Source organism: Colossoma macropomum, unplaced genomic scaffold (genome assembly GCF_904425465.1).
Source record: "Colossoma macropomum unplaced genomic scaffold, Colossoma_macropomum, whole genome shotgun sequence".
Taxonomy (NCBI): domain Eukaryota; kingdom Metazoa; phylum Chordata; class Actinopteri; order Characiformes; family Serrasalmidae; genus Colossoma; species Colossoma macropomum.
Genome location: NW_023494805.1, coordinates 14,572,569 through 14,590,149, shown reverse-complemented (window position 1 = coordinate 14,590,149; position 17,581 = coordinate 14,572,569). Strand labels below are relative to the sequence as shown.

Genomic DNA, 17,581 nt, shown 5'->3' with positions numbered 1-17,581 from the left:
TGGTTAGTAGCCTGCATAAAACATATTTTAAACTTTCCTTCTGGGAAAATCTCTCATACAGTTTGGAGATGCAGATTTCTAAACATACATACATACACACATATACACATATATACACACATACATACATACATACACACACACACACACACACACACACATACATTTGTGTTTAATGTCTAAAAGGTTTCTAATTTATCTTTTCCCTGTATAGTACTGATTGGCAAAATTAGTAATCACTAAATTAGTAAAATAATAATATATAAATTACAGAGTATTCACACTCACCCAATGTCGCTTAGTGGAGGCTTCCCGTGGCCCCTCTTGTAGCACAGGAAGAGCTCTGGGCTCTTGAGGCTGCCATGGTTGAGGTTGGCTGGCTGGCCAGTGTAGGTGCTCTCTATGCACGTAAAGCCTTCAGGCACAGTCTCACCTGCAGACTTGTTGATTACTGCTAGGTCAGTGATGGGGGCTTTGGGTCCACTGGACTTGGTCTCAGACAGATCCTGCTCCAACGGCGTGGACTTGTCTGTCAGTCCAGCCACCACAAAGTAGTCTGTCACACGATGACCCTTGTCTTCAATCATGGCTGGACGTGCCTGTGAGAGACGAGGTAGCGCTTTGAGAAATACAAAGTTCCTTACATTTTGAGGTTTTACAAACAACATAACAGAACCCGTAAGCTATATATACTCTACATATAATTTAAACTTTCCGCTACTGACAGTGGCAGTCAAAGTCACATCTGTGGCCCATATTTGGCTGGTAGTGAATAATTTTATTGGTTGAAAGTAAATACCTGACTAAATAGCATATCGTTGCTTTCTTCAAAATGTTTTTATAAAAAAGGGAAAAACTAATGTATTTTATTCCAAAATCATTTTGTTGTCTTCTTGAAATATTCACACATCAGTTAGTAATTTTCATACAGTGACAGGCCAACTGTATTTTCATACAGTGTAAAAAATTTAAAAGGTCAAAAAAAAACACAACAACAACAACTTACAAGGTTTTGATACAGCAGCTATGATATGTTTTCAGGCCTTTAAAAGTCTAATCAAACAAAAAAAACATATACTTTTCACAACAATTAACACTGAATAACCTATTATTTTAATGATGTAGTCTTTAGTAAGAAGCAACACCAGTAAAACCTTTTTGGAGGCGGCTGTGAGAAGTGAGGCATCACGTTGTGCAGCTGCTGGAGTTCACACATTTGCAGAACTGTTAAGCGTTTGCCAACTACCATGCATACAACAGCCGGCGTCTATCTACTGTTTACAAACCCACTACATCCAATGACTTTAGTACCCTGGACCTTGTAAAGTCTATAGAAAGGAATAACTGTAACATGGCATGAGAGCTTTGCTCTAGACTGAGACAGACAGGAAGCCACGACTACAGCCTTAGAGAACAGAAAGCCAGAGGAATGCACCAAAGCGCCACCATGGATATATATCAAGAGATTAGCAATGTTTCAAAGGATTCCTTTGAAAAGATCTCTGCTCTTTTAAAAGGAACACATAGATACACATGCGCAGACACACAGTCTTTAACCCTATACGAAACTTGCAGAGAGCACTTGTTGGTTGCTGTGCTTCTTTACAATAATCCCTGCTTAAGAGAGAGTGGATAGATCTGAGAGAATACACAACTAATAATTAGCAACACAATATGGTAATTATTAAATCTGTAATTAGCATGGCTGGTGCTAATGAAGTCATGCTCCTCTATTAAGATGACGGTGACAATCATTACAACAGCTGTAAGGGTGTGGCATTAGAGCAACTTCAATTTAGATAGTTTTGTAACTGGAATAGTAATTAGAAGTTCAATGTCCAACAGCGAGAGACAAAACCACTACTGACAATATGAAAAAATAGAAAATGTTTAACTTTTGTCAAATTACACCACAGTTACAAAAGGTCTCGTCAGTTCATGGTTGTTTTCCCCATACAATCATTAATTAGATCATAAACGGCAGAACCTGTCAAATGAGTACACAAAACATACTGAATAAGGATGTGGAAAAGCACCAGGTAAGGTCAAGAATAGCCTTCATTGTGATGAACAGGTCATCAGAATCAAAGAGAATTCTGCTGTATTTAAACATCACTAAAGGGGATTTTCAAAATACCTGCATAATTAAATCATTAAGATGTAAACAAGTCATTCAGAGAAGTTTGATGTGAAATGCGGCATTCTAGAGAAAGCTATCAAGTCAATATTGATCACAGTGGCGGTGATAGGAACCAGACGTCTAAAGTGTATTATATAAAATATATTGTAATACCACGAAAAGCTAGATCACAGGAATCTGAGAAGTGAAATGGTAAGAAATATACTGCCTAATGCCCAACACATTGTTTTACCAAAGTTTAGATAAAGGTATGGCCTAAACTTAAATACAATCACTGCAGTGACACACATGTAGGGCAAGAAAAGGCAAAATATTACTGAATAGTAATAATACCAAATATCAATACTATACATAGACACACAAACGTGTAGGTTTATTGGTCATCTTGGATAGTAAATATAATGGACGTATTTACATAGTTCTCATTGCCACCGCTTGTAAAGAAATCAGAGTTTCAGTTTCCTACAACATACCCTTTCACTCAATTCAACTCTGAATTACTTTGTTTACAATCTCAGCACTTGAATTATGCAGAAATTCTCATTTAATGAGCTTCAGCTATTTGATGGAAGAAAGGAAGACCCCAGCATTACACTGGAGCTGAATGGCATCTATTCACTAAGCTATGTAAAAGCAATATAACTCTGTTACAATTTAAAGACCATAAAGAGTAGATTGAGAAGAAAAGTGAAGCTTTAGAAAGCAAACACTGCTTCTGCCATGAAAGGAGCTCACAAAGAGAAATAGGACATTGATATTTCCAGCCATTAATCAGTTCAGTCAGGCTTGAGGGAGAGGTCTCTGAATGTACAGGATGCATGAGAATACACAAAGCAGCACAAGAGAATTCTTAATCCCTTAAACTGTAAGTAGTTCTGACGTAATCTGTAGTAATTACAGACTATGAAGTCTAACGATTAATTATAGCAATATAACGAGCCTGTAGTTTATAGGGTTAAATAAGCATCTTAACATTTCTTTGCTAGAACCTAAACACAATCAATCACTCTCCATTGGTAAGGTCGAGATAGAAGAAAGGTCATCCACATCAGCTAATCATGGTTATAAAAAGCTACTGACTGAGTTTGAATACATTTAGACTAATACGGAAACAAAATTCAGAAGTGCTGAGCTACAACCTGTAACACGAGTAAAAGCACAAATCATTCATCCATAATGCCTCCTAAACATCAATCTTCAAGCCAATCGATTCAGCTTAAAAGAGAGAACAGGGAATAGGAAGGAGAAGATGGACAGATTGATGGTATGAGATGGAAAGAGAAAGAACATAGACTTTATCCCTCCCATTTATCTTCTCCATCAGTCATTCTGCCAGCCACATGAGTGAGAGATTATAGGGGTTTATCTGCAAGTTCTTGGGCGGGATCGTGATCAGACAAAGTGAAATACCTGAGCTCTCCCTAAATCTGTTACTTTCATGCTGGAAACTGCTGAAGTCAGCTATCAAGCATGGCAAGAAAGACAGCTGTTTACTGCTGAATACTTAAAGCTTGCCTGCTGTTTGTTTAAGCCTTCATGTGTTAAGCCTCACAACATGATGAAAAGCAGAAGAGGCTGCAGTGGACTGCTCATGTCACTAAAAAGAGCATTTGCTCTTCTCCTAAGTAAAGAGCTTGTTTTTACATCTTTGGGGTGCAGTTTTACCCTTTATCATGGATAGAAGGTTATTTGCAGACATTTGCATATGAAAAGTATTGTGTTTTTATCAAAGTTAGTTACAACATAAGGCAGCCCCAAGACATCTCTGAATAGCTTCCTCGCATGTTTCCCATGCCTCTCTTAAATCGCCTGGCATCTAGCATAAAAGCTTGCAGTGTTGACAGTCATATTGATTTGTTGGCATGGGATTGGCTTTGAGCTGTGTTTACAGAATAGCACTAGATTCTAGTCTACATAAGCCAGTTCCTCCCCCCACAAAAAAAACCAAGAGAAACACATAAAAATTCTACACAATGAGCTCCCAATACCTCATCCCTTCAGCCCTTTGAAGCCTGAGACTGACAAGGATGACCGAGGGTAACCGAGGGTGACTGGAAAGGGCACAGGCCTTCCAAAAAATCTCCTGAAGCAACGCTGTGATCTGTATGGGGTGGTACTGGAAGGCTAAGGCCAAGGCAGTTTCACTGCTGTTAACACACAATGGAAATAGTGTCTCAGTCTGGGCTGGACTGTCCAGTGTTACTAAAACTAGCATGCAAGCTTCTGTGGATTTCCATGGTGTGCGGGTGTAAAGTCTTATATCTGACATTTCAAAACAAGTTAAGAGTTTAACAACTTACATATTTTCAGTTGCAATTCTATTTTAATTCAATTCTTGATATTTAGAAATGCCTTGATTCTACAGAACTGTAATAATACACTGCACGGACTGGTTTGGCTCAGAGAAATAGATTTTCAGAATTACAAGTAGAAAGTGCTGAATTTATAAGCAATTTCAGAAAACAAAGCTCAGCCATTTGAGCATGGGTGCATAGCATAAGTTCCTCCCCCATCCCTGTCTTTTATACTCTTGACAGGATGCACCTAAATGCCTAGTTTTGACTGACACTGGTTTCCAAAAAGGCATCAAATGGCCAAGTCATAGATTTAAGTTCCAATACACTGTTCAAACCAATATTTTTAATGCATCATAAGCATGTTAGGTGAATTTTGCAAGACGGGTCTTTTTTCACTAAGCTATGATTTATAACAATAGAGCTATGGTTAGTGTCCCTGGTCAACGGAAAGCTGACCAATTTTCCCCTTACTTTCATTTTGCTTTGCTACATAATGAGCCACACTTGCACCAGGTTTAAAATGGCATCTCAATTACAGATGCAAAATGAGGACACACTTAGGTCTGCTGCTGTGCTGTTGAGTTAGACGAGCGAGCATGACATCATGAAGGCTTTCAGCTCTAAATACTTGGCGTGGAGTACACACACCGGGACATGAATAGCCTAGACCAAATCTCTTATTTGGGTGGTATGTGGGTGTAAAGCCTCTCAGCCTTGAAGGTGTAAAGCCAGAGATCCGTCTCGGAACACGGAGTCCCGTCTGGCCCCAGCTGCTTCTTCAATCCTGCAAACCACCGTTACCTTCTGTAGCCTTAGTCTATGTTCCTGCTTCTACATTTCTGGTTCAATATCTCGGACAGGGAACCTCAAGCGTTTCTTATGCGTGGGCTCCTTTTAATAATGTTGGATCATCTCTCAAGATGCTGATTAATATGTCCAGAAGCATGCTGTCCTTGATCCTCTGCACTATCAGAAATGCATTTTTGTGCATGATGAGTTATTGGACCTGGACAGTACAGAGCAATCAAAAAATGTCTCAATTGCTTTGAGAGCTTCTTTTACTTTACCATATAATAAGCCACACCACAACAGAGCTAGAAATCACATGCATATGCATTGCTGAGGCACTGATTTGATATTATACTTAGTGTAATATTAGTTATGTGTATGTAAACGGTGACCAATATAATATTGCGTTGTTATGTGTCTTAGAGATACAGGATACAATCCTGTATCCCGTATTTCTAAGCCATATAACAACGCAATGGTCTCATTTATCGGCTTTCGGGGAAACCACCGACAGTGATCAAAACTAGGTATCATCCTATCAGAGTGACATGGGAGGTGGGCAGGTCTAACAGAGTGAGGGGTGAAGGGGTGGGGCTTACACTAAAATGACTGAGCCTTTTTCTGAATTTGCTTAAAAGCTCTAGCGGTTGTTATTTTTGTGGTCTATTTTGTTTGCCAAAGTAGCATATAATTACACCTCTATAGAATCAAGACATTTTAAACATAAAATCTAATCTTAACCTCAGAACTGAAAATTGCACTGAACCTGAAAATGTGTTTGTTAGCAAACGAACAACAAAAAAAATGAGAGAAAACTTGGTCACTATACTGCAAAGATCCATTTAAACATTCAAAGAGTTCTTCAAGTTGTCATGGCTATATGTATAATTGCTGACTTTCCTAAAGAACCCTTAAAGACACTAATTTTTAAGGGTGTAGTATTTTAATATTCTTAGTAAAATTCTATTGCAAAAATCTAAATATATACTGTCAATGTCAGAAAAAACCTTCTACCTCCACTGTTGTCCAATCTGAAAATGTCAGTTGCCAGGTTTCATGATGAATGGAATGGTCCAACACAAATGGTCCAAAACGACATAATAAATTCTTGTTATAATAAGACATTTAAAGCATTGCTATATTAATATATTTTAAATTAAGAATGTTTTTTATCCTTCCTCTATAAAGTAACTTTTTTTATATAAAAATATAATATTTATATACAAATAATAAAATATTAAAAAGAACAACAACAACAACAACAACAAAACAAATAATATTATTAGGCATGGATTCCAGGTGGAATTTGGACCAACAAACATAAGACTTGTGATAGACTACTAATCCAAATTACTGAGTCATAATGTACATATTATATTCCTTTACAAACACCATCAAGGCTTGGTTCTTCTAAACTGGAAGCTTTGCTTTAGGCTCTTGGAGGAGTAGGAAACACTGAGTCATGGGACTACAGTGCCTGATTCCCGGCAGAGTGGGTACTTCCATCAGCCAAACATGAGTTCACCCCTGCTGAGATACTGGCTGTGACTGGCCTCACACAACAAACGTAAACACAGCCAGGAGAGCGCGAATCTACATTATTGCCAAATATGCTAAGCCTTAACTATGCAAGAAAAAACCCTGATTATCTCTCTTTGTCAGAGACATGTCACATACCTTCATGCATTGATACCTGACGACAGCTGTATCTAGTAGTAGTAGTAATAACTGTGACTTAGTCTTATTTCCATTTTGTATGGGTTTATTGCAATTTTCCAATTGCTCTTTCTCTCTTATAACAGTGGTGTCCAGTCATATCTGCAAAGGGCCGTCATGGCTGCAGGTTTTCAGGTTTTCAGTCCAAACAAGCAGGAGCACATGATTCTACTCGTTTATTCTATTGGTCTCAGTCTTCAAACAACTGACCACATGTGCTGCTTCTTTGTTGTAATGAAAACCTGCTGCCGTACTCGTCCTTTGCAGATCTGTTTTTTCTGTTACTGTGCCTCTAAGACTGATATATGTAAGTGACCTCTGTTCTGATTGGCTGCCCTGTATTGTGCTTCATTTAAAAGGCAGCCCAGGCTGAAACACTCCTTGTAACTTCAGCATGAACAGGCCAAGCTAAACTGCTGGAGACTGAATAGGGAAGTCTCTCTAAATGTGTTGGTTTTTGTAATATCACAAAATCAATTCATTAAAAGTGAGCTGTTTTACAGCTTAACTTCCTGCCTGGACTGGGAACAGTACATTCTGAAACCTTCAAAATATTTACATACTACATCACACACTTATTTAAAAAGTGAGGAAAAAGTTCTCTATGATATGAGCCTTAAATCATGCTATATATCTTAAAAAAATAAAAAAAACTAATTCAGAATCTGCTTGTGAATCCACAGAGATCCACGCTGATCCCGAAGAGCAACAGAAGAGCCAAATTAGCTCGGAGTTAATTAAACCTGAAGCTCCAACCCAGCACTCTGCTCACCTCTCACACACAGTCATAGTGGCTTAGCCTCGGGCTGTTACCTTGGCAACTACACTCCAAGCTGGCGGCAAAAGACTGTGGAAAAGACTACCTCCTGAACATGTATGTTCTGACATGAAATGCCCCCCCCCCAACTTTCCGAGTTCTCCACTATATCAAAGTGAAGTAGCAACGTAGCTGATCTGAAGAATCGTGAGAACAGGTTCTGTAGCAAGTCAGGAGAGAAAGAGGCCTCTCTGTTGGGATCAACAGGATGTGCGAGAGGTGACTGCCAAACATCTAATCCACCATGTTCAGAGCCTCACTAATTACTGTCTTACTGGCAGGGGATACAGTTCACATTCCACCAGCACTGAAGGAGGGTGGAGGAGAAAAAAAGGAAAAAAAGGAGAAAGAACAAAGGGGGTAGAAATGGATGACTGCCATTTATAACAATTTATCATCTGTCTTTCAGATGTTGATGTTTAGGTGCATCAGCATAACGACTAGTTCATCTTAATTTAGTCTCTTCAGTCTGACCAAGACCTGTCTATTTTGACAGGAAGTGGTCATCTGACCGACATGCAAATTAACCAACTACAGACCGTTATTTTTGTACTGAAATTCATAACGTTGATGCCATCAACCAAATTACTTTAATACTAAATAGTATCAAAACATTTGGCACCGTTTAAATCCAAACGTCAAAACCTAGGTAGTCAGTGAGCCAAAAAAACATGCTTGTTTAAAAATCTAGACCACTGATTAGCTTTCTGAATTACACACCATGTTAAATTCTGCTCCAGTCCTCCTTTAATTACTCTGCGCCTTCTGCTGCAGTGAGGAAAAAACTGATATTTACATTTGGCTACAATGAAAACAGACCTGCATGAAACAAACTGTTACACAATGTCTCAGCAAGAAAACGCTGTACTGATAACAGAAAACAGTTAAAGATGGGATGACATGAACTTCACAAACTTTTTTTCAATCCAAAGACTATAAATGTTCCTCTGAAAGGTTTGTTGTCATCATGGTGCACAGAGCAGGCAACTGCTTGGTGATTAACATCTGATCGTTTTGCAACCTTCCAGACATGATCCTCATTTGACAAGACTAACATCCGTAGAAGCTTAGTCATAAAGAAAAACCTCACCAGCTGTTCAGCATTTAAGATTAAGCAGTAAGGGACTCAACGGTGCACTGTATCGTGAATATAATCACACTTTAAATGAGCAGGTATGCGCAATGGGACACAGCCCGTCAGACAAACACTCGGAAAACAAACAAGATCACCTGGCAGCTTTAGTTCACTAAAGGCCAAATGGTAATGACTGAGAAACAAAAGTGCTGTCATTTATTTTTTATATTAATCTGGACTATATTTTAGTTCTATTTTATATAGGTAACAAGAGGTAACAAGATCACATCTATTTAATTAATTTACCTCTGAAGTTATACCATTCAAGTTTAATACGACACATCAAGCTGGCTGACTGGTGTGTCTAAAGCTTTAGTGGCCAAGAGGACCGTTTTGCTGTTGCGTAATATCAGCATGACTGAGCACAGAGAGCACGTGTTTGATGCACTATGCTCTGCATCATACTCGTGAAAACACTAAATACCAATTACACAAGGCTTCTGGAGCATACCATGGTAGGCTACTGCCAGCTAGCCAATTTGGGAAACCAGATAAACACAAAGCTTACAGGCTTTGTAGTTTAAAAGTAAAGTGGTGATGTCAATCCTGCATAAAGTGGAGTATTTCTGTACTTCTACTCTTTTGATTTAATTTGTTTGGTAGCAGCATGGTGTGCATGTTGCTCACTATATCAGCTGTTTAAGCATGTCTGTGCCTGGCACATACACATGGTGGATTGTGACCCACTTTTACAAGGCATCCAAGCCTGAAAGGGAGTTAATTGCCTGTTCAAATCTAGTCCTTCAAGGTGAGCAACAGCATAGAAACCCAAAAAGGCTGCTCAATGCTAAATTTACTACTTCAGTGGCAGAGCTACTTCCTGCGCATAAATATGACAGACACAACGTTCTAGGCACGGCAGAGCATACACGCACTGCACACCAATCTGCAAACGTTTAAATTGCACTGAGTGAGCAAGGGGGGGCAAAGTCCTCTTTGTCAACACAGTCACCGGTAAACATTGTTGCTGTCATAGCAACTGGCACTATAACCGATATCCACAGTGGCAGGCACATATAATTTTGGCCCAATTCTTGCCCGCACTGACTGACATTCAATCAGAAATAAAATGATGTCAGCTATATAATATGTACATGCACTACTGCACAAAAGTTAGAGACCACCCTTCACTTACTTAATTTCCAGTCAAAACAGCCATTAAGCATAAGCTAATCCTTTTTCAGCATCAGGTATGTATTTAACAGAAAATTATACAGAGGTCTCAACAACTAGACATAATATTTTTTCAGGATTTAGTGCGTCCATCCTTTACCTTTATTACAGCTTTCAGCTCTTCAAAGAAGTCTGCAGGGATACTTTTCAGACCTCAAAAGTTCAATCTTGGAAGTTGCATTTTCTGATTCTCACCATCCAAGTAATCCCAAACACATTCAGCAATGTTGGGGTCTGGACTCTGTGATGGTCAGTCTATTGAGAACTCTAGCAGCATCTTTGCTTGATTTGTTCAAGTTCATACATTTTTAAATTGTCTTCCCACAGTTGAATGACGGACAGAAAAACCTGTAGATTTTTACAGATCTGAAGCAAGAATGGGGCTTCATTTTCTCCTATCAGTCAAAGATGAAAGCTTTAAGTACTGTGTATCTGACGGCGACAGTTTGGGTGGTCTTGCACGGTTGTTAGGAATCCTGTTTTCTCTAGATTTTTTCAGTATTTTTCTTGGATTCCGTATGAGAAACTCTTGCTTTTATCACTTACGCTCCCTTGACTATACCTTTCGTTATGCAAGCGGATTATTTTATATCTAATCTCCTCAAAAACATTTCCTGGAAATAATAATCATTTTTACACATTGTTGTACAAATGACATATTTGACACATTTTAACATTATATGGGGCCACTGTGTGTCCTGTCCATGTTTAAGGGACAAAAAATTGTCAATTTTGGTGCATTTTGCCCTTTTCCTGCCTTAGTATTACCTGTGCAGGTTTGAGCATTGAAAAGTAATTGATCTGCCATGGGTCTTTGAAGAAAACCACACAGAGAGATCTTTTCACACACTCAGAGGCCATAACAGTACCAACAGCATGTTGGCCCAAAGCTACAAAAATCTGTTTACAAACATTAATACTGACGGGTTTGCCAGATGCAAAATAAATAAAACGAACAGTGGATTTACAAAAGCTCTAAATAATACGAAATGATGACGGCAAACATAAAAGATGTTCAGCTAATGGAAAATGTGGTTGTTTCCAGTGCAGATGATTCACAGCAAACTCTGAACACAGGTTTAAGGTGTTAGAGCAGCTGTGGTCAAACCAATGAGCAAATCAGCCCAACTTTGGCAAACAAAGACTTTCTTTCATTAGACATCATCCACTTTGATTTACGACGTCATGAGTGATGTTGCTGTTTGAAGCTAGTAATATACACACAATTTTTGGCATGACTTTTTCTGGTTTAGAGGACTTGGTTCAACACATATCACACCTGTTTAGACACTACTGTATAAAGCCAGTGCAAAAACAATATCCTTCCCCAGTGACTTATTACTGCAGTGACCATTAATGTGCCACATGAAAAGCTCAAGAAGCTTGAAGTCTTAAGAGACAAGTTATAACAAATTAAAAGACAAAGCCACAAGTGCAACATGACTGTTAATAATGCACACAGGGCTGTCACAATTACCTGCCTGAACACGATTACTCGATTGGAAAAGAAATGATTAGATGTAGCCTCAAGAAGTCGGCAATGATTAGCTGGTAATTTGCACGGTGATGACGCATGTTGTGCATGAACACACAGATCTTACAGTCAGTAAAACAGAGCCTCATACACCCATTTATATGTACTTACGGCATAAAGTGTCTTTATATATATATATACACACACACACATATACACACATTATATATATATATATATATATATATATATATATATATATATATATATACACACTGTTAATGATGTCTATTTAAAGGACTCTATTTTTATCCTTTTCTACTGAAATATTCTGGAATTTTCGAAAAGGTACATACAGTTTATTAGTCCACTTCTGTTGTTCGGCCTGTTTGGAAAAACTGATTACTCTACCAATAAAATAATCAGTAGGTTACTCAATGATTAATATAAAGACATTAAGGTTGAACAAAACAAGTCTGTGACTTTTCACCTGGTTCACAACTTTTGTCTCTCTCTTCCTCTCTTTCAGGAAAAGGTGTAATGCAATGCCATGTGACACTCTCTGAAAGGAGCCCTTCCTAATTTGAGAACTGGTTTTGCTCAGGTTTTAGGCACAGCATATCAGGTGTCACAATAGTCTTTGTTTAGCGTAAAGAGTGCAGCTGTGCAAATGGTAGAAGATCTGCCTGTTACTCTATGACCAATCTGTATTCACACGAGGAGCTAAAGCAGCCATCCACCCAAGTCAATCGATAGTATCTTGCTTGGGCCTTATTTCATTAGACTTCTGTGAGGCAGCCATCATCAATTCCATGAGCATAAGCACCGATGACTTAACTGTGCTTAGGCCTGAAAAAAAAAAATTCTTGGTACACACATGCTGAAAGAACAGCCTGTTCTGAATCGCATCAATAATGTACCAACCGAAAAAAGGTAATGTGCGACAAAGATTTTTAGAGCAAAACTACACTGGTCAACTGGTCAGTGGTACAGAACTCAAACAAATTACATTAACCAAACAAGTATCCAAACCAAGCATTAAAAAAAAGCTGCAGTCACAAGCTAGACTACACTTAGGTGGTACTTTAGATCTGAGCGCCTTACGTTTAGTGTTGCTGAGGGCAGGTGCGGAATTTGAGGCTTTGTGAAAGTCTCAATTGTTCATTCCCATTTCTCCTCACAGAGCCTTCCTTTCTCACAGAGGCGTACAAGTGGACAGCCAAGCTCTTTTGTCTCTGTGAAGCTGAGGTCACATTTCTTGGCGGCAACACCGGCCTCAGATTGAAAAAGATGAGATCGTGCAGCACAGTCCCCACAGCCTGCAGGCAGATGACAAGTTAAAGAATTGCCTTGCGGTCTAAAAATGGAATTCTGATCTTCCTCTGCAAGCAGCACATCTTTTACCTGTCAACCTCGACCTTACACATACCGATCAGGACTGTAAAATGACTGAAGACATTTAAAAAAATTTCCCCCTTATCTCAATTTCAGTCAAATAAGCAAGATGTGTTTGTTGTCTGAAGTTTGCTTATTTAATTTTAGACTTGAGCCTATGAGGCTAATGTAGCTCACAAGTGAAGGAAGCTTACAGCCACCAGTCAGCACTGTGTAAATTACTTGCCTAAATCATCACCCGCTTGCCTCAAACAGTGTCCAGTGTGAAATAATCTCAACACAGTTTGAGGCAAATGTGTTATGATTTAGGCTTGGAGTTCACACTGTTCTCACTGGTGGCTATTAGCCTCCTTTACTTGTTAACTACAGTAGCCCTGTAGTTCCTGTGCAGAAGTAAAAAAGCAAACTTCAGACACCAAACGGGACAAATACAACTGAAGTAAGGAAAAAATGTCCATAATTCCTAAATCGCTTTAAAAGGTTAAGTAGAGCGATCACTCATGAGCATTTTGAGCAGAACACCACCCATCACCCAGCCAGCTCCCCCACAGTAACTGATCTCATCCAAGGCACACAATGGACCAAGCACTTTGTAGCAAAGGGACGCTCCGCTGGGCTGGGGCTTGGGCAGGGGGAGGGTTGGGCAGATGGTTGTCCTGCACTGCTTGTCTCAATTCACTCTGTCCAGCCTCTATGAGGCCCCACCACTCAGTCCCATTCAAGATGGCCTTGCCTGAGGGGAATAGCAATGGCGATGTCTGAATATCTCTCACTCTCAGACATGCACGAAAACATTTTCACGAAACAGCTGTGTCCATTAGCGTAGTTGTAATGGGGATACATCTCACGCTTTTTAAGTTTATGTTTGATGACAAAAGAAAGACAAGAGACTTTTGAAGAAGCAAAAGCAAAGACAGAAGCACAGACACGCACAGTAGCACTGTCATGTACGTTTTGGGCATTTTCTGTTTCTCCAACACACCTAAACCAACTAATCAACTAATTAACAAGCCCTTTTTGAGTTACAGTGACTCAATAATGCACAAAAAGCACCAGCATTCTCATAGACCTCTGACATCATGTCATCATTCTGTAGTCAGAATTCTGTATACGTAGAACAAAATGTATCAGGTTTTTTGTTTACTGCAGAGCGTGGCTGCAGTAAAAATGGCTCTCAGCTTTAGAATGTCTGGAAAAATAACAGACCAGACAAATAAACTGGAGAGAATGGGGAGAACAATCTAGAACAGAGGAGAACATTATGGAACAGTGTGAACGGAGAGAACATTCTAAAACAGTATGAATGGAGGAGAACACCTGAACTGTGCATGGAAGAGGACATTCTAGAACAGTGTGAATGCAGAACATTCTAGAACAGTGTGAATGCAGAACATTCTAGAACAGTGTGAATGGAGGGAGAACAATTACAAATACATAGCACATCAACCACATGTCTGGGATTGTTGGTGTTTACACAGCAACAACCGCAGCTCCTACCACACAATCTGATTGGTTGAAAAGCGTTCCACCCGTTTTTACACTTCAGAACAGCGCGTTTTATCAGCATACCAGTATATTCCACTGTCCACTGGCTACTTAGCAATAACAATGGCTGCTTTAAACTGCTAGAACTACTTTTTTGGAGGAAAAAAACTGCCAACATTAAAAAAAAATTGGCTTTACTTTACTCTTTACTTTGCAAAACTGTTGTACAAAAGCAATAAAACAAAAATAGCATCACGACTGTGAGGATCTGTCATTTGTCTTCAGCTCGTGCTTGCGACCAAACTACAGCTGTGATGTTATTGCCGATAACTCACTCCCTCTCATGATTTATTACTTAAGTGAATTTTGGGTCAGTGTGCCATGGCCTTTATAGTAAATAAAGCACGTACATTTACAGGATGGTGGATTTAAGTTAGTGGCCTACAGCTTATCTAATATACTTTTAGCTACTTGCTTGTCGGAGTGTGCCCAAGTGATCTCTCAGCAAGTCTTCAATGGCCTTCCACTAGCGCAAAAACACAGTCCACTACAAGTGACACTTGGAGAGCGTCATCAGCGGCCACCACCGTTGGATATGTAGCACATGCTCTCAGCCACCTGTCAGTACAATGTGGTGTTGGCAGTGAGAATAGCAAGAACAGAGGCGAAAAGGCACACGACCAAGCTTCAGTTTAAGATGAAATCAGAGGAATCACGCAGAATATACATGCAAAAAAGTTTTATACTAAAATAAAAGCAATGCATTAAAGTCATATGGTACAAGCCCTGTGTGTGTGCCAGGTTGGGCTCCTGAGGGGATGCCCTTTGACAAAGAAAAATAAACTTAGTTTTGTGTCTAAGCTGGCTTTCACCTTGACATTTCTGGCAGGTAAGAATGCGACATCCAATCTAAAAAACTAACAATGTCAGAACTGTGAACAAACTTCACTACACATTTGATGTGAAAACAGAAAGACGACTTTCAGAGTTCCACTATCTTGATGTGAATTTGACAACAGCTCAGCTGTAATCTTATCTGAAATCACGGTTGAGCTAAGATTTGCAAGTCATCAAATGCAGCCTCAGGAAATGGGCCTTGCCATACCAGAACATGGAATCCACCCACACTCTTGCTCAGACAGGAAAAATGAGCTACACTACAGTAACAGGCTACACCTTCTTCCTCTCAGGTGAAGAGCTAGGATTTCTAGAAGTCCTGGACAAACTTAAAAAGATGCATGGAATGATGAAAGGAAGATGATATCTTTAACACCACCACTCACTGGTGACAAATACAGCAAGACCAATAATTACACAAAGGTAAAAATGCAGGTTATATGGAAAAAAAAAATTAGCCAACATTTATAGTCAATTTCAACCAAAAAAAATAATGATCTGAAATCAGTGCAAGGAAGACAACATTCTTCATGAGACACCAAGCAGCATGTGGCAGTGCTTTCCTCCAACTCTAAATTGGCAGGTACAGCTGTGGTAGCTGCCTTCAAAAATCAACCAAAAACGAGCACGGCAGCAGTGCGTAATGATCCACAGAGGAGAGGCTCACTGGTCTGTTGATTGCTGATGTAGCCAGACATAGTTACGCAACAGCTTGTGGAAAGCACTCTCTGCATACTAATAGGTAGTTAGTTTTTAAGCTGACAGTAGGGTTTAGGATGAAGAAGCGGCATATTTTGCCTCCAGCTGATGGAAGATGTTTTCAGCCAGACTGCAGTCCAGGTGATGGGTCAGTGTTTCCGCTGCCAAGAGCACTGCTGTTAGGCTGGCACTACCACAGCAGAACCAGCATACAGCATAACACTGCTGTCAGTGCTATGTTAAAGATTTGACTATAATATTCAGACTTACAAAAATTAATGTCCATTAGTAGAAATGTTCGTGTTTGTAACATTAATTCAAAGCACTGAAGAGAATTGGTCGTCACTTAGCTAGTCGTAAAAGGCACTGTGGGGTTCTTCTGCTCTGAACATCTGCAAAAACTGCTTGACGGTTTGCAGAACCAGCATGTTTTGGGTAAGATCTCACAAGGCAGAGGCATTTAGATATAAAGATAAGTCACACAGTTTTACATTAGCTACTGCCGCTCTCTATGACTTGCTTACAAAGTTAGACACAATGTGCTGTCCCATTTCTTGAAAGGTCCATGCACATTTTTGTGGGGTGAAAAGAGGTTTTAATGAAAAGACATTTTGCTAGACAGAACTTGACCTGTACTACAAGAGACCATTTACAGTTGTCAGGACCACATGTAATTAAAATGAAGTAGAGGGCCAGAAACCCTTTTAATTCAGCACAGGCCTCAAGTGAATTAATGGTTTTATAGAACAATCAGAACATTTTTTGCAAGGACACACATTCAGCATAATACTGCTTGGTAAATTATGAACTCAATAATAGCATTATGGGACACAGAATATTTAACAAGATTGTTCTTATCAGGATACTACCAAAGTAAATAGTGACCTCAGAGAAAAGTGACACAAGACCACAGCTTAAACTATATCATAGGCTGCACTGTCCTACTGCCATGTTTACAGACATGACATGGTCACTTATAAAACCCAAATAGGGCTGGGTATCAAAATTCAATATGTTTATGGTAACGACCAAAATTCAATAGCAAACTTCAATACCTAAGTAGTCAGTCTCAACATTCGTGAGGTAATAAGAATGTCATCTCCAAAATCTAGATTGGTGATTGGATGTCTAAATTAGGGGTGGGCAATATGATGATATTTTATCATTATCGTGATAAATTATGATCTGGTTTTGTGAGCATACCATGGATATGGTCAGTATTTAAAAAACACTGCATGTTTCATGACAAACTGAGCATGATAAGGTCTGTTTTATTGGATTTAGTGCAGACTGTAAAACATAAAATGAAAATAAATAAACACTGAAATCACTGTAGCTTTAAGTTGTTTATTATTATTATTAATAATAATAATAATAATAATAATATTATTATAGCATGCATATATAAGGCACTAAAAGTTCTATTTTGTCTGTTCCAACTTATTAAATCCCAGAAAGACTAAATATTGTGATGCATTTCTTGTATCGTGAAAATGTCCTAAAGTATAGTACATATTTTTTTGTCATATCACCACTAGCCTAAATTACATTTTGTATGCAAGCT

The 17,581-nt window shown here is 39.0% G+C and overlaps 1 protein-coding gene across 3 annotated transcripts in view; it reads right to left on the bottom strand.

Annotated features, from left to right (window-relative positions):
- Positions 1-17,581, bottom strand: part of dennd4c (DENN/MADD domain containing 4C) — a 57,593-nt gene that overhangs the window by 35,179 nt on the left and 4,833 nt on the right. For all 3 annotated transcript variants that reach the window (XM_036596735.1, XM_036596733.1, XM_036596734.1), the window contains exon 2: positions 289-599. In XM_036596735.1, the coding sequence (XP_036452628.1) occupies positions 289-587 (299 nt within the window). In that variant the 5' untranslated portion in view covers positions 588-599. The remainder of the gene's footprint in view (positions 1-288; positions 600-17,581) is intronic.